General features: G+C 39.6%; 1 protein-coding gene and 1 long non-coding RNA gene across 2 annotated transcripts; one reads left to right on the forward strand and one right to left on the reverse strand.

Moving 5' to 3' along the window:
• Nucleotides 1-295: 295 nt before the first annotated feature.
• Nucleotides 296-3080, reverse strand: B3GALT9 (beta-1,3-galactosyltransferase 9). Its single transcript, XM_070759588.1, has 2 exons — nt 3075-3080; nt 296-1351 (listed from the first exon to the last, which is right to left on the reverse strand). The coding sequence occupies exons 1-2, from the start codon at nt 3078-3080 to the stop codon at nt 296-298; spliced, it is 1062 nt and encodes a 353-aa protein (XP_070615689.1).
• A 5519-nt stretch (nt 3081-8599) lies between these two features.
• Nucleotides 8600-12419, forward strand: LOC139170710 (uncharacterized). The gene is made up of 3 exons (XR_011559658.1): nt 8600-8691; nt 10575-10666; nt 12376-12419. It is a non-coding gene; the product is annotated as an uncharacterized lncRNA (long non-coding RNA).
• Nucleotides 12420-13297: the final 878 nt, after the last annotated feature.

Below are 13297 nucleotides of genomic sequence, written 5' to 3' on the forward strand. Positions count from 1 at the left end.
TCCGGGTGGATGGACTTGCCAGCCTGTGAGAGAAACATTTTCCCGGCGCACTTAAGGAATCTTTGAGTTTACTCTAGAAGGGTTGTCATGTTTGGGAAGCTGTTAGTCAGAACAGTAAGTCGGGGACAACCTCTATGTGAAAAGCAACAGGATAATGATAAATCGTCATAATACCGATACATAAGATTGGGTAAGCCCACAAGAGAGTCAAAACGGAGGTACTCCTATTATTTTGATTCTTCTAACTGGAAAAAGATAAGAGCCTCTTTCTGAACAGCGTTGATGTTGGATTCTTTCAAGCATCCAGATACGTCATGATTCTGCAGGACACCAGCCCATAATAAGTTTCCAGGATCGTGCAATCTTCGTCGCCTTTCATCTCCTCCCATTCTCGGAGAAAACGGCTGGTTTCCGACACAGTCGAAGTGAAAATATATTTATAGCAGCATCGGTTGTACCAGATAGGCTTTTCGCCAGAAAACCGGGAGCTGTGGATGGGAACTACGCCAGCTGCCTTTGCACAAACGCCTACAAAAATGCCAGGAGGTAGGGAAGGAGGAACTTCTCCAGAGGTTACGTAGATCTTCCGAGCGACATCTTGCGAGATGACCAAGGCCGTGACACTGCAATAGTCAGGATAATACCGTCCAAGGTATTTTCTCACGGAGGTAAAACTGCCATTGTGGAATTCTTTGTCGGGGACGTTTGGATGAATCACCCTTCCGAGGTAGATGTCTTCAGGATGCGTTCTTGAGTGGAGCAAGTATTCAACCAAGGTTTGGAGGTTAGCAAACATGTCCTCGTCTACTTTGAGAATGAACCTGGCCTCGGGACAATATGTTATGGTCCACTCTATGGCCCTTTTAATCTTCAGTATCTGATTCTCAAAGGTATCAAGAAAGGTTCCTTGGATTAAATCCCGTTGTTGGTTTGATTCTTTGATGACTTCCGCTTGGGCGGTCGCTGAAGATGGCTTGCCCAACACAAACAGGACCAGAGTGGTGTAACCCTGGACGTAGGTCACGTTGGCCCATGTTTTCCGAATCGCATTGCGCCTGGACAGGTTTTGGGGGCTACTGAAGGTGAGAACCAAGAGGAAGATATCTCGGTTGGAGCAGGCTTCCGGGTTGCTAATAACATAAGCTTGGGAGATGTTGGCTTTCATGGAAGACATGTCCAATACCCGGGCTCTTTCCCGAACTCTGAGGACTTCCGCATCCATGTAAGTGGTAGGGACAGCTCGTAAGAAATATTCCTCTACAAGATCAGCTCCGAAGAGCAAAATATGGAAAAGGGCCACGTTGAAGAGCAAGAAACACCACTGGTGAGTTCGGAGCCTACAGAAAATTAGCTGTTGAAATGGAGAGGAATAAACATTAGTGCTTGTTTCCTTCAACAGTTGCACTTTTCAATTCTTGCTGTGGAATTGGAAATATTGATGAGAAAAGGGGAGAAGAGAAGAGAAGAAAAAATATTTGTAGCTCAGAGTTGAACCGTGGGCTCCTTGGTGTTCTCCGAACTTGGTTTTGTTGAAGACATTTCATTACCATGCTAGGTATCGTCATTAATTACTTCACACTGATGATGTTACCTAGTTGGGTAATGAAAGTTCTGCAAGAAAACTACTCATGAATGTTTGGATGAGTTGGGTCAACAAGCTTTTTAATATGTTTTGTTAGGGTTAGTTTAAATTTTAGTTTAATTTTTTTCCGATTTCTAACTTGCTTTTTATGTACCACTTATATTGTAAGCCGCCCTGAGTTTTAGGAAAAAGACGGCCTAGAAAACGAACGAATGAACGAACAAAAGAATAAACGAACCAACCAACCTCAGAGACCACCAAGGAGCTCACAATCAGAAACATTGTTATTCAGGATAATGTGCTTAGAATAAAAGTACAGTGATACCCCGTTTTACAAAGGCCTCGTCATACAAACTTTTTGAGATACAAACCCAGGGTTTAAGATTTTTTTTGCCTCACAAACTATTTTCACCTTACAAACCCACTGCCGCCGCTGGGATGCCCCACCTCCGGACTTCCGTTGCCAGCGAAGCACCCATTTTTGCGCTGCTGGGATTCCCCTGAGGCTCCCCTCCCTGTGAAACCCCACTTCCGGACTTCCTTGTTTTTGTGATGCTGCAGGGGAATCCTAGCAGCGCAAAAAAGGGCGCTTCTCTGGCAACGGAAGTCCGGAGGTGGGGTTTCCCAGCGAGGGGAGCCTCAATTAAATCACAGCATCGCAAAAACACAGAGGTCCGGAGGTGGGGTTTCGAGTTTGGGTGTTTTTGCGATGCTGCGATTTCACTGATGCTCCCTTCGCTGGGAAACCCCACCTCTGGACTTCCGTTGCCAGCGAAGCGCTCATTTTTGCGATGCTGGGATTCCGCTGCAGCATCGCAACAGCATCGCAAAAACACAGAAGTCCGGAGGTGGGGTTTCCCATGGAGGGGAGCCTCAGGGGAATCCCAGCAGCGCAAAAACGGGCGCTTCGGCTGGCAAAAGGGGTGAGTTTTGGGCTTGCATGCATTAATCGCTTTTGCATTGATTCCTATGGGAAACATTGTTTCGTCTTACAAACTTTTCTCCTTAAGAACCTCGTTCCGGAACCAATTAAGTTTGTAAGACAAGGTATCACTGTATTTTATTTGGCCATGCACAGTATTTATGCAATGCATTGAGAAAAAAGAGACAAGAATAGAGAGACCAAAGGTATATAAAGGCATTGGGATACATTCGTGCTCTCATTCTAGCTTTCTGATTGTGTTAATATCAGCTATCATGAATTAAGACAACTTAATTAGATTGTTTTTTTAAAAAAAACAACAACGCTGCGGTAGATCAGGCTGAATGAAGTAAAGAGTAGCTAGCTAGATAAAATCTGAATTAGGACATTTTATTTCCTATTTCTGTCTTGCAGCAAAGCTTGTGTCCTAGAAACCACAAGTGTCAAATTGCCCCCTGAATGTTAGCAAAATGCAGGGCGGGGGGGGGGGGGAAGCATTTGATTTTTAAATAGGATTTAACTCCTTGTTTCAATATTGCCGCAATAGTGTTTAAGATGCTCAGAACTTACCTGCATGGTCTTTATGGAGGCGACACTGGAATTTTTTGAGTCAGGAGGTTGTGTGCGTACAGCTTTGGATGCACGGGGGAATGTTTTTGCAATTGGAGTAGCCTTTCATGTAGCTAGAGATAGGGTTTCTTTTGTGTCCGTCACCAAGTTCAGCATTCGTTTTAAATTTTTTTCCATCTTCTTTTGAATCTGAGCAAAGGCAATGTAATGCCAGAGGATGGTGATCATGTTACGTGTTGGCACAGGATTCTTTAATTTCTGAGTGGACCACAACGGAGGCTGCAGAAGAGCACGCTTGAATGAAGTCTGTGTGTGTGTGTGTGTGTGTGTGTGTGTGTGTGTGTGTGTGTGCGAGAGAGAGAGAGAGAGAGGAGAAAGGGAAAAAAGGAGAAAGAGAAAGGTGAGAAAGAGAGAATGAAAGAGGTGAGAAAAGGAAACGGGTGAGAGGGAGAGGGGGAAGAAAGGGAGAAAGAAGGAGAAAGAATGAAAGAGAGACAGGTGAGAGAGGAGAAAGGAAAAGAGTTGAGAGAGAAAGAAAGGTGAGTGGGAGAGGGGGGAGAAAGGGGAAAAAGAAAGAAAGGTGAGAAAGAAAGAATGAAAGAGAGAGAAAGGTGAGAGAGGAGAAAGGGAAAGAAGTGAGAGGGAAAGGGGGGGAAGGGAAAAAAGGAGAAAGAGAAAGAGGTGAGAAAAAAAGAAAAGGAAAGAGAAAGGGGAGAGAGGAGAAAGGGAAAGGAGAGAGGGAGAGGGGGAGAAGGAAAAAAGAAGAAAGGGGAGAAAGAAAGAGAGAAAGGTGAGAGAGAGGAGAAAGGGAAAGGTGAGAGAGAAAGGCGAGAGAGGGAGAGGGGGGAGAAAGGGAGAAAGAGAAAGGTGAAAGAATGAAAGAGAAAGAAGAGAGATGTGAGAGAGAGGAAAAAGGGAGAAAGAAGGAGAAAGAAAGGTGTGAGAGTGAAAGAAAGAGAAGAGAGAGAGAAAGGTGAGAGGGAGAGAAGAAAGAAGAGGTGAAAGAGAAGAGAAAGAAAGGTGTGAGAGAGAGGAGAAAGGGAGAAAGGCAAAAGAGGGAAAGGAGAAAGAATGAAAGGAAGAGGTGAGAGGAAAAAGGGAGAAAGAAGGGGAAAGAGCATGAAAGAGAAAGAGCGAAAGGTGAAAGAGAAAGACAGAGACACCTGTTGTCTACTTAAAAATAGAAGATAATGGAATAGGAATAGAATAGAATGAAATAGGAATAGAACAGAATAGAACAGAACTAATAGAAGATGATGGAATAGGAATAAGAATAGAAATAATAGAATAGAATGGAATAGGAACAGAACAGAACTAATACAATAAATCGGAATAGGAACAGAAACAGAATAAAAGAATAGAAATAATAGAATAGAATGGAATAGGAGAGAAGAGAAACAATAAAATAGAATGGAATAGGAATAGAATAATGAAATAGAAATAATAGAATGAATGGAACAGGAATAGAATAGAATAGAACAGAACTAATAGAGAATGGGATAGGAATAGGAATAGAATAATAGAATAGAAATAATAGAATGGAATAGAAAATAATAGAACAGAACAGAATAGAATTCTTTACTGACCCAGTGTGATTGGACACACAAGGAATTTGTCTTAGGTTCATAAGCTCTCAGTGTGCATAAAAACTATATGTAATAAATCATGATCATAGTCATCATAAAAATAAATTTACACACACAAAGCATCTCTCATAGGATCCAATGTATTATTCTACTATAAATAACGCATTATTCTACTACAAATAAACCATGTTTATTTATGAAGCCTGCGGGGACCAAGATGGACGCATTCCTAGCGCATCGCAGGGGGATCCGTTACCTGGCCAAGCACGCCAGCTTCGCCCGGCATGTGGGAGAGATCTCTTTCCACAGGTGCAGAGCGCAGCCTGGCACGCGCAGACCCAAGCAGACCTCTCGGCTTCTCCACAGCTGCTCGTGTGCATCTTTGACGGTTTCCAGTCACTGTGGAGGAGGGGGCTCGGCTGGAGTAAGGCTCAGCCTCCGAGGCCTTGAGACTCAAAAGCGTTCAGAGGGGCACACGACCTGGATTTTAAAACAACAAAAAAACCAAAACTCGTTAACTAACCAAGTTCCTTTTTATTTTAATTTGACTTTCTTTTCTCTCTTTTCAAATTACATTCCGGCTGGTTACGGAGTGGAATGTAGGAAATTAGCTTTTGAACATTCTTAAATTGAAAAGATAAACTGGTTGGAGATAAGGAAGAAAAAGAGAATAAGATAAGAAAAAGTGATAGTGCTATATCCGAACTGAATCAAGGAAGAAATCTGTCTGTCTGTCTGTGTGCCTATCTATTATTTATCATCTATCTATCTCTGTCTCTCTATCTCCTATTAGTTATCTTCTGTCTGTCTCTGTCTGTCTGTCTGTCTGTCTCTATCTATCTATCTATCTACCTACCTACCCAACCCATCTATCTATCTATCTATCTATCTATCTATCTATCTATCTATCTATCTATCTATCTACCTACCTACCTACCTACCTACATACATACATACCCAACCCATCTATCTATCTATCTATCTATCTATCTATCTATCTATCTATCTATCTATCTATCTATCTATCTATCTATCTATCTATTAACCAACTATTAGTTATCTTCTAGCTAACAATCCCTGTAATCTATCAATTGTAAAATATTCTCTCTCTCCATATCTCCCTCCCCTCTCTCTCCTTACCAGATACGAAAAAGTTTGTTAGTACAAATTGGGGTCTGGTTTATCTCTTTCGTGAACTCTAAGCAACCTTTCTCCTTTATGCCCCTGCTGACATCAGACCTCATTTGACTGAACATGGGTGATATTTTGGGATGCAAATATGTAACAAGTTTGAATCCATGTAAGATTCAGACTAACAGAGTTGGAAGGGACCTTGTAGGTCCTTGTTCACTTGATACTCAATATCAAGACTGAATTGCTTATATTAAAGAATAACATAAACACAGCTAAGACTGATACAATTTTTCAATGCCAGAATGATCGGTTGCTTTGTGATTTTTCCAGAAGCAAACTTCTAAAATTATAACTAAGTGGCTCAATTCAGTAAACCATGGTTCTGGGTTAGCCTGTCCTCTGAACGTAGCCACTGGGTTTTGAAAACTGACTTTTATAAGCTTGGTATGTCACATAAATGCTGGTCACACACATACATACATATATACAGTACATATACTGCTCAAAAAAATAAAGTGAACACGCAAATAATACATCCTAGACTTGAATGAATTCAATATTCTCATTGAATACTTTGTTCTGTACTAAGTTGAATGTGCATATGAAATTGATGGTCAATCAGTGTTGCTTCCTAAGTGGACAGTTTGATTTCACAGAAGTTTGATTTACTTGGAGTTATATTGTGCTGTTTAAGTTTTCCCTGTATTATTTTTTTCAGCAGTGTATTTGGTGGCTTCTAGCTTGAACATCGGCAATGAGCGAGATATATGTTTTGAACTATTTCTACAGAACAACTTGCAACCTTCCCTTTTTTGCATATGCAGTTTTTGAAAATTTATTGCAAGCCGAAGCTCTTAATTCCTAAGAGGTCAGTAAGGGGCGTGCATAAGTGCACCAGCGTGCCTACTGTCCCTATCCTAATGTTTCCCTTTTACTACTACCCATCTCCTATATATAAACATAGGTATGTATGCTACCAATACATACTTGATTGAATTAATGAATGAATGAAATGAATAAATAATGAAAAAAATAGGATAGACCAGTAATGGTGAACCTTTTTTTTTGGTTTGCATGCCAAAAGGGGAGGGTGCGTGCCCACACCCATTCCCTCCTTTGCAGAAATGGTGTAGGGCAGTGATGGCGAACCTTTTTTCCCCCAGGTGCCAAAAGCGTCGCACCTGTGCGAGTGCCCATACCCAAAATTCAATGCCTGGGGAAGGTGAAAATTGCCTCCCCTTGCTTCCCCGAAGGCCCTCTGGAGGCCAGAAACAGCCCGTTTCCCAACTTCTGGTGAGCCCAGTAGGCCTGTTTTTCACCCTCCCCAGGCTCCAGGGAAGCCCTCTCCAATCCTCCCGGAGGCCCTCCAGAAGCCAAAAATGACCCCGCAGAGCCTCTGTGCGAGCCAAAAATCAGCTGGCCGGCATTTACACGCATGCTGAATCTGGGCACAATCTGAGGTTAGTTGGGGGAAAGATTAGAAGTAATGCGAGAAAATATTATTTTACTGAAAGAGTAGTAGATGCTTGGAACAAACTTACAGCAGACTTGGTCGGTAAATCTATAGTAACTGAATTTAAACATGCCTGGGATAAACATATATCCATCCTAAGATAAAATACAAGAAATAGTATAAGGGCAGACTAGATGGCCCAGGAAGTCTTTTTCTGCCGTCAGTCTTCTGTGTTTCTATGCTGGAGCTGAGCTAAGGCAGTGGCTCGTGTGCCGGCAGATATGGCTCCGCGTGTCACCCATGGCACCCGTGCCATAGGTTCGTATTACTGGTGTAGGGTCTCCTGCTTCAGCAGAGGGTTGGACTAGTTGACCTACAAGGTCCCTTCCAACTCTGTTAATCTAGTCTCTCTGAGCTTGCTCGTTTTCTTACTGACATTTCATTACCCAACTAGGTAACAATATCAATGCTCATGCTGATAACGTTACCTACTTTCGGTAGTGAAACATCAGCAAGGAACCAAGCAAGCTCAAGAGAGACCGAGGAGCCTCATCTATTTAGCCTTTTCTTTTCTCCTTTCTTTCCCTCCCCCCTTCTTTTCCTTTCCACCCTTCCTTCCACAGGTGTCTTCGGTGGGGGGGGTCCAGAAAGTCAACCTCAATCCTGTAGTAGCCCTCCCAACCTTTTTTTTTTTTTGACATCCATTGGAACAGAAGCAGTGGGGTGTTGGAGTCAACTGATTCATCCATCTTTATTTATTTATTTATTGGATTTGTATGCCGCCCCTCTCCGGAGACTCGGGGCTGCTAACAGCAAATAATAAGACAGTGTACAATAATAATCAAATACTAAAAATGATTAAAAACCCATTAATATAAAGACCAAACATACATACAGACATACCATGCATAAAATTGTAAAGGCCTAGGGGGAAAGAGTATCTCAATTCCCCCATGCCTGGCGGCAGAGGTGGGTTTTAAGTAGCTTACGAAAGGCAAGGAGGGTGGGGGCAATTCTAATTTCTGGGGGGAGTTGGTTCCAGAGCGCCGGGGCCGCCACAGAGAAGGCTCTTCTCCTGGGTCCCGCCAAGCGGCATTGTTTAGTTGATGGGACCTAACTGCCTCACTGATATCATGAATGGCCCTGGGACCTGTGAATTTGAGTGTCCAGATGATCTCAAGGGTGCCCTCACAAGTCCAGCTTCCCACTTCTGAGCCAAAATAAGATCCCTCCGGTGTCTGGTTGCACAAACTCTCTCTTTGGAGAAGAACAAAGGATTCAAGAGTATTCCCACCCGGGCGTGTGACTCAATGAAGAAGTGTCTGCTATTTCTATTTTCGGCTTCAGAGTTTACATATAAGCCCGGGAGTTTGCATCCCGATTCAAGGACAGCTTCTCCGGAGCATCCCTAAGATCACAGGATGGGTATATACGAAGAACGCGGGTAAGCCCTAGATTTAAGAGGTTTTTAGAATTTTTTAGAGTTGTTTAATATTAGATTTCTTAGACGCTTTGTATTTTGTATTTATTCCTGTTGTAAGCTGCCCTGAGTGTGTTGAGAAAGGCAGCATAGAAATCTAATAAATAAGTAAGTAAGCAAAGAAGGAAGGAACGAAGGAACGAAGGAAGGAAAGTAGTTAGGAAGAAAGGAAGGAAGCAAGCAAGCACCCTTTGTACATTGGAAAAACTGACCTGATCCTTTCCCAAAGTTTCTTTTTCAAAAGGCTTCTTTGGTTTTTCTTTGAAGATATCTCGCTTCTCATCCAAGAAGCTTCTTCGGTTCTTATCGTGGTTTGGAGATCAATGAACTCCTAATCCACATTTTCATGAGTTTTTGTTTTCTGTTTTAAGCAATGGCCAATAGGACGTGCGTCTAAATAACTATCGTTCGTTTATTTAACTTAATTTTTAAATTATTTCTTTTAGTTTTGTCAAGCGTGCATGAGAAAACAAATTTTAGGCAGTAATAAAAAGATAGATCGCTGACAGATTGGTGTATGAGATGTGGTGGTTGAGTAAACTGTTTTTAAGGGTTTTTTTTAAAAAAAATAAATAAGATTGGGTTATTTTAGATTAATTCTAATTTCTGTGTTAAATGTGTAATTTATGCTGTAAACCGCCCCGAGTCTCAGGAGAAGGGCGGCCTAGAAATTTAAATAAGTAAGTAAGTAAGTAAGTAAGTAAGTAAGTAAGTAAGTAAGTAAGTAAGTAAGTAAACAAACAAACAAACAAACAGCTTAAACATTTAACTAATGAATAAAAGGCGTCGTTGGCTTGCCAATTCCAAGAGCCTTTTTTGATTTTTCAGTCTAACCTACAGCCCTGTGTTCCTCTAGGAGCCTCCCATCTAACTATCTTTAATCCTGGTTTGCTTCCATGCCCAGGAAAGTTAGTTAGATGCTGCCATTTGCCAAGGTTTTAAAAAATTGTGTGCTTTTTTTTGGTATATATCATTATTTGGTATATATATTGTTTTTATCACTGTTGTGAGCCGCCCCGAGTCTGCGGAGAGGGGCGGTATACAAATCTAATAAATAAATAAAATAAATAAATAAATATATATATGGTGAGGATCAGTGGTGAAAAATCTTGTTAAAAGGCTTCTCATAGAATGTTCATTGGAGTTTAGCGCTGTTCCAAATCTGTAGCTTCTTCCTTCTTAGAGTAGTTTCCCTTCAAGGCAGATTTCATCAGACGGCGCTTAGAAGAAACGACTAAAATTAGTAAAGCAGGGACCTACGAGTGCTCATTCCTTTGGGTATCATCAAAAACCTCTTTTAGATCTCTTTAAAATAGTTCCCGGCTTGTTGTTTACTGTTGAGTCAAAGAGTCTAAGGAATGAGTGGAATTAAGCATCAATGGGTGCTTCTAAAATTTCCTTCTGTCCTGATTCTGGCATCAAATTCCCTTTGCAGGGGCAAAATTTTATTTATTTATTTATTTGTTTGTTTGTTTGTTTATTTATTTATTTAGTTAGTTAGTTAGTTAGTTAGTTAGTTACTTAGTTACTTACTTACTTACTTACTTACTTACTTACTTACTTACTTACTTACTTACTTACTTACTTACTTACTTACTTAGTCCAATACACAATGAGGGTTTTAGTGGGTATATATCTATATACACATAGTAAAATACATGATGAAGATTATGGAGGAGATACTCATAGTAAAATATATCTAAGAAATAATAGAAAAGAAGGTATAGTAATAGAAGGAAGGAATTGCTAAGAATCTAATCTTTAGCTTCCCTTTGGAAGATTTCCGACAGAAGGGCAATAATCACATTTTTTAAGAATAATGTAAATTCAATCTTGGGTTTCTGCAGGGAGCAGATCAAACCAAACCGGAACCTGGTTAGTTGGAGAGTCAAGCATTCATTGTCCAACAATGAACGTCCCTTAGAGATTCTTTATGCAAGTAAGTATATTGTGTTTTTTCTGTATTTTTCTGCGGTAGGAGATGACAATGTTCTCTCTTTGTGGGTGTTGGGTGGAGAAAACGATCCAGGAGAGTTTAGAACAAGATTTTGATTTTGTTTTATTTATTTTATTTATTTTTATGTATATATATTTGTTATACAAGTATAGAATTATAGTTTTTATTAACATAGCTAAGTATAAAGAACAGTTTTTTTCCGAACGCCATCACTCTACTAAACAAATAATTCCCTCAACACTGTCAGACTTTCTACTAAATCTGCACTTCTATTCTACTAGTTTTTCTCATCATTCCTACCACACATTTCCTCCCATGTTGACTGTATGACTGTAACTTGTTGCTTATATCCTAAGATTTTTATTAATATGGCTTCTTCATTGCTTATTTGACCCCTGACTATCATTAAGTGTCATACCACATGATTCTTGACAAATGTATATTTTATTTTATGTACGCTGAGAGCATATGCACCAAGACAAATTCCTTGTGTGTCCAATCACACTTGGCCAATAAAATTCTATTCTATTCTATTCTATTCTATTCTATTCTATAAAGAGGTGATAAAAACAACCTACACAATTTATGCATGGTATGTTTGTGTGTATGTTTTTTGCTTTTTAATAAGGGGGTTTTAGTGATTTTAAATTATTAGATTTGTTATAGATTGTTTTATTGTTGTTGTGAGCCGCTCCGAGTCTACGGAGAGGGGCGGCATACAAATCTAATAAATAAATTAATAATAATGATAATGATTAATAATAATAATAATAATAATAATAATAATAATACAGAAGGACAGGGACGGTAGGCACAATAGTGCGCTTATGCACACCCCTTAAAGTTTTCGTTTACAAAAGACTAAACCTTTGAAGCATTTATTTTTCATACCTCATCCAAACAGCTTGCAAATTAATAATAAGAATAATATAAACCATGATTAGCCCTTAGGCAAATTCTAAAATGGAATTGAACAAAATACAATAATTTAAGATATAGATAAATTAATAATAATAATATAAACCATGTCTTTATTAACTAGCCCTTGGGACATATCAGTGTGCAAAGTTCCAGAAACAAATTATTTACTAGAATTTGATAAAATACAATTTAAAATGAAGTTGGAATAAAATACGATTTAAAATGAAATCAGAATAAAATACGATTTAAAATGTTGGAATAAAATACAATCTAAAATGGAATGGAATAAAATACAATAATTTAAGCTATAGATAAATTGATAATAATAATATAAACCATGACATGAGTCTTTATTCATTAGCCCTTGGGCCATATCAGAGTGCAAAGCTCCAGAAACAAATTATTACTAAAATTTGATAAAAACAATTTAAAATGCAATTTGATAAAATACAATTGAAATCGGAATTGGAATAAAATACGATTTAAAATGAAATCAGAATAAAATACGATTTAAAACGTTGGAATAAAATACAGTCTAAAATGAAATGGAATAAAATACAACAATTTAAGATATAGAGGAATTAATAGTAATAATATAAAAGAGCTTATCCTATAAAATGGCAGGAAATGAATGGGAAAAGGACAACATATTAAGGCAGCAATTCTTAACGCTGGAAGGATCGCAGCCTCTCCATGGTTCAGTCAATCAAATGCCTGTTGGAACGAAATCATTCAAAGGCAAAATCTAAATTTACTGCTTTAATTTACAGTTGGGGGAGTCAGCCCTACAGGCGACAACGGTGGGGTGGAGCGTTACAACCCACTGGATCATGAGTGGCAAATCCTGGGCTCGGTCTCAAGGCAACGGAGTGGTTTTGGGGTGGCTTCCCTTAATGGATCCATCTATGCAGCAGGTGGCCATGATGGACTAGTTTGCCTCAATAGTGTTGACAGGTAAGTGGATGCCTTGAAGAACGATCCTTTAGAGATGGTCGATGGCTGGATTTGTCTGTGTATTTTCCTAGCTGTTCTCACCCTTTCCTCCAGTCTATTTACTAACATTTGGAGGGTTTTATGTTGCTCTTTTGTTTATTGAGAGTTGTTCGAGTTAGCGGCATCCAATTAAATGAATACCACCCCAACTTTCCTTGGGTTATGTTGGGTGTATGCTGTGGGTTTGCAAAGGGGAAGGATTCTGGAGAAGAAGTAGAGATGAAAGATTCTCTTTTTTTCTTCAATTCCAGTTATTTTTCTCTCTTATCTTCTCAGTCTGAAATTGACCGAATTTAAACTCCCCATTCCCTTTGAAATTGACTGTATTTCAACTCCTTGCTCCCTTTGAAATTGACTGGATTTCAACTCCCTATTCCCTTTGAAATTGACTGGATTTCAACTCCCTATTCCCTTTGAAATTGACTGGATTTCAACTCCTTGCTCCCTTTGAAATTGACTGGATTTCAACTCCCTATTCCCTTTGAAATTGACTGGATTTCAACTCCCTATTCCCTTTGATATTGACTGGATTTCAACTCCCTGTTCCCTTTGAAATTGACTGGATTTCAACTCCCTGTTCCCTTTGAAATTGACTGGATTTCAACTCCCTGTTCCCTTTGAAATTGACTGGATTTCAACTCCCTGTTCCCTTTGAAATTGACTGGATTTCAACTCCCTATTCCCTTTGATATAGACTGG

The sequence above is a fragment of the Erythrolamprus reginae genome, chromosome 8 (genome assembly GCF_031021105.1).
Source record: "Erythrolamprus reginae isolate rEryReg1 chromosome 8, rEryReg1.hap1, whole genome shotgun sequence".
In the NCBI taxonomy this organism is placed as follows: Eukaryota; Metazoa; Chordata; class Lepidosauria; order Squamata; family Dipsadidae; genus Erythrolamprus; species Erythrolamprus reginae.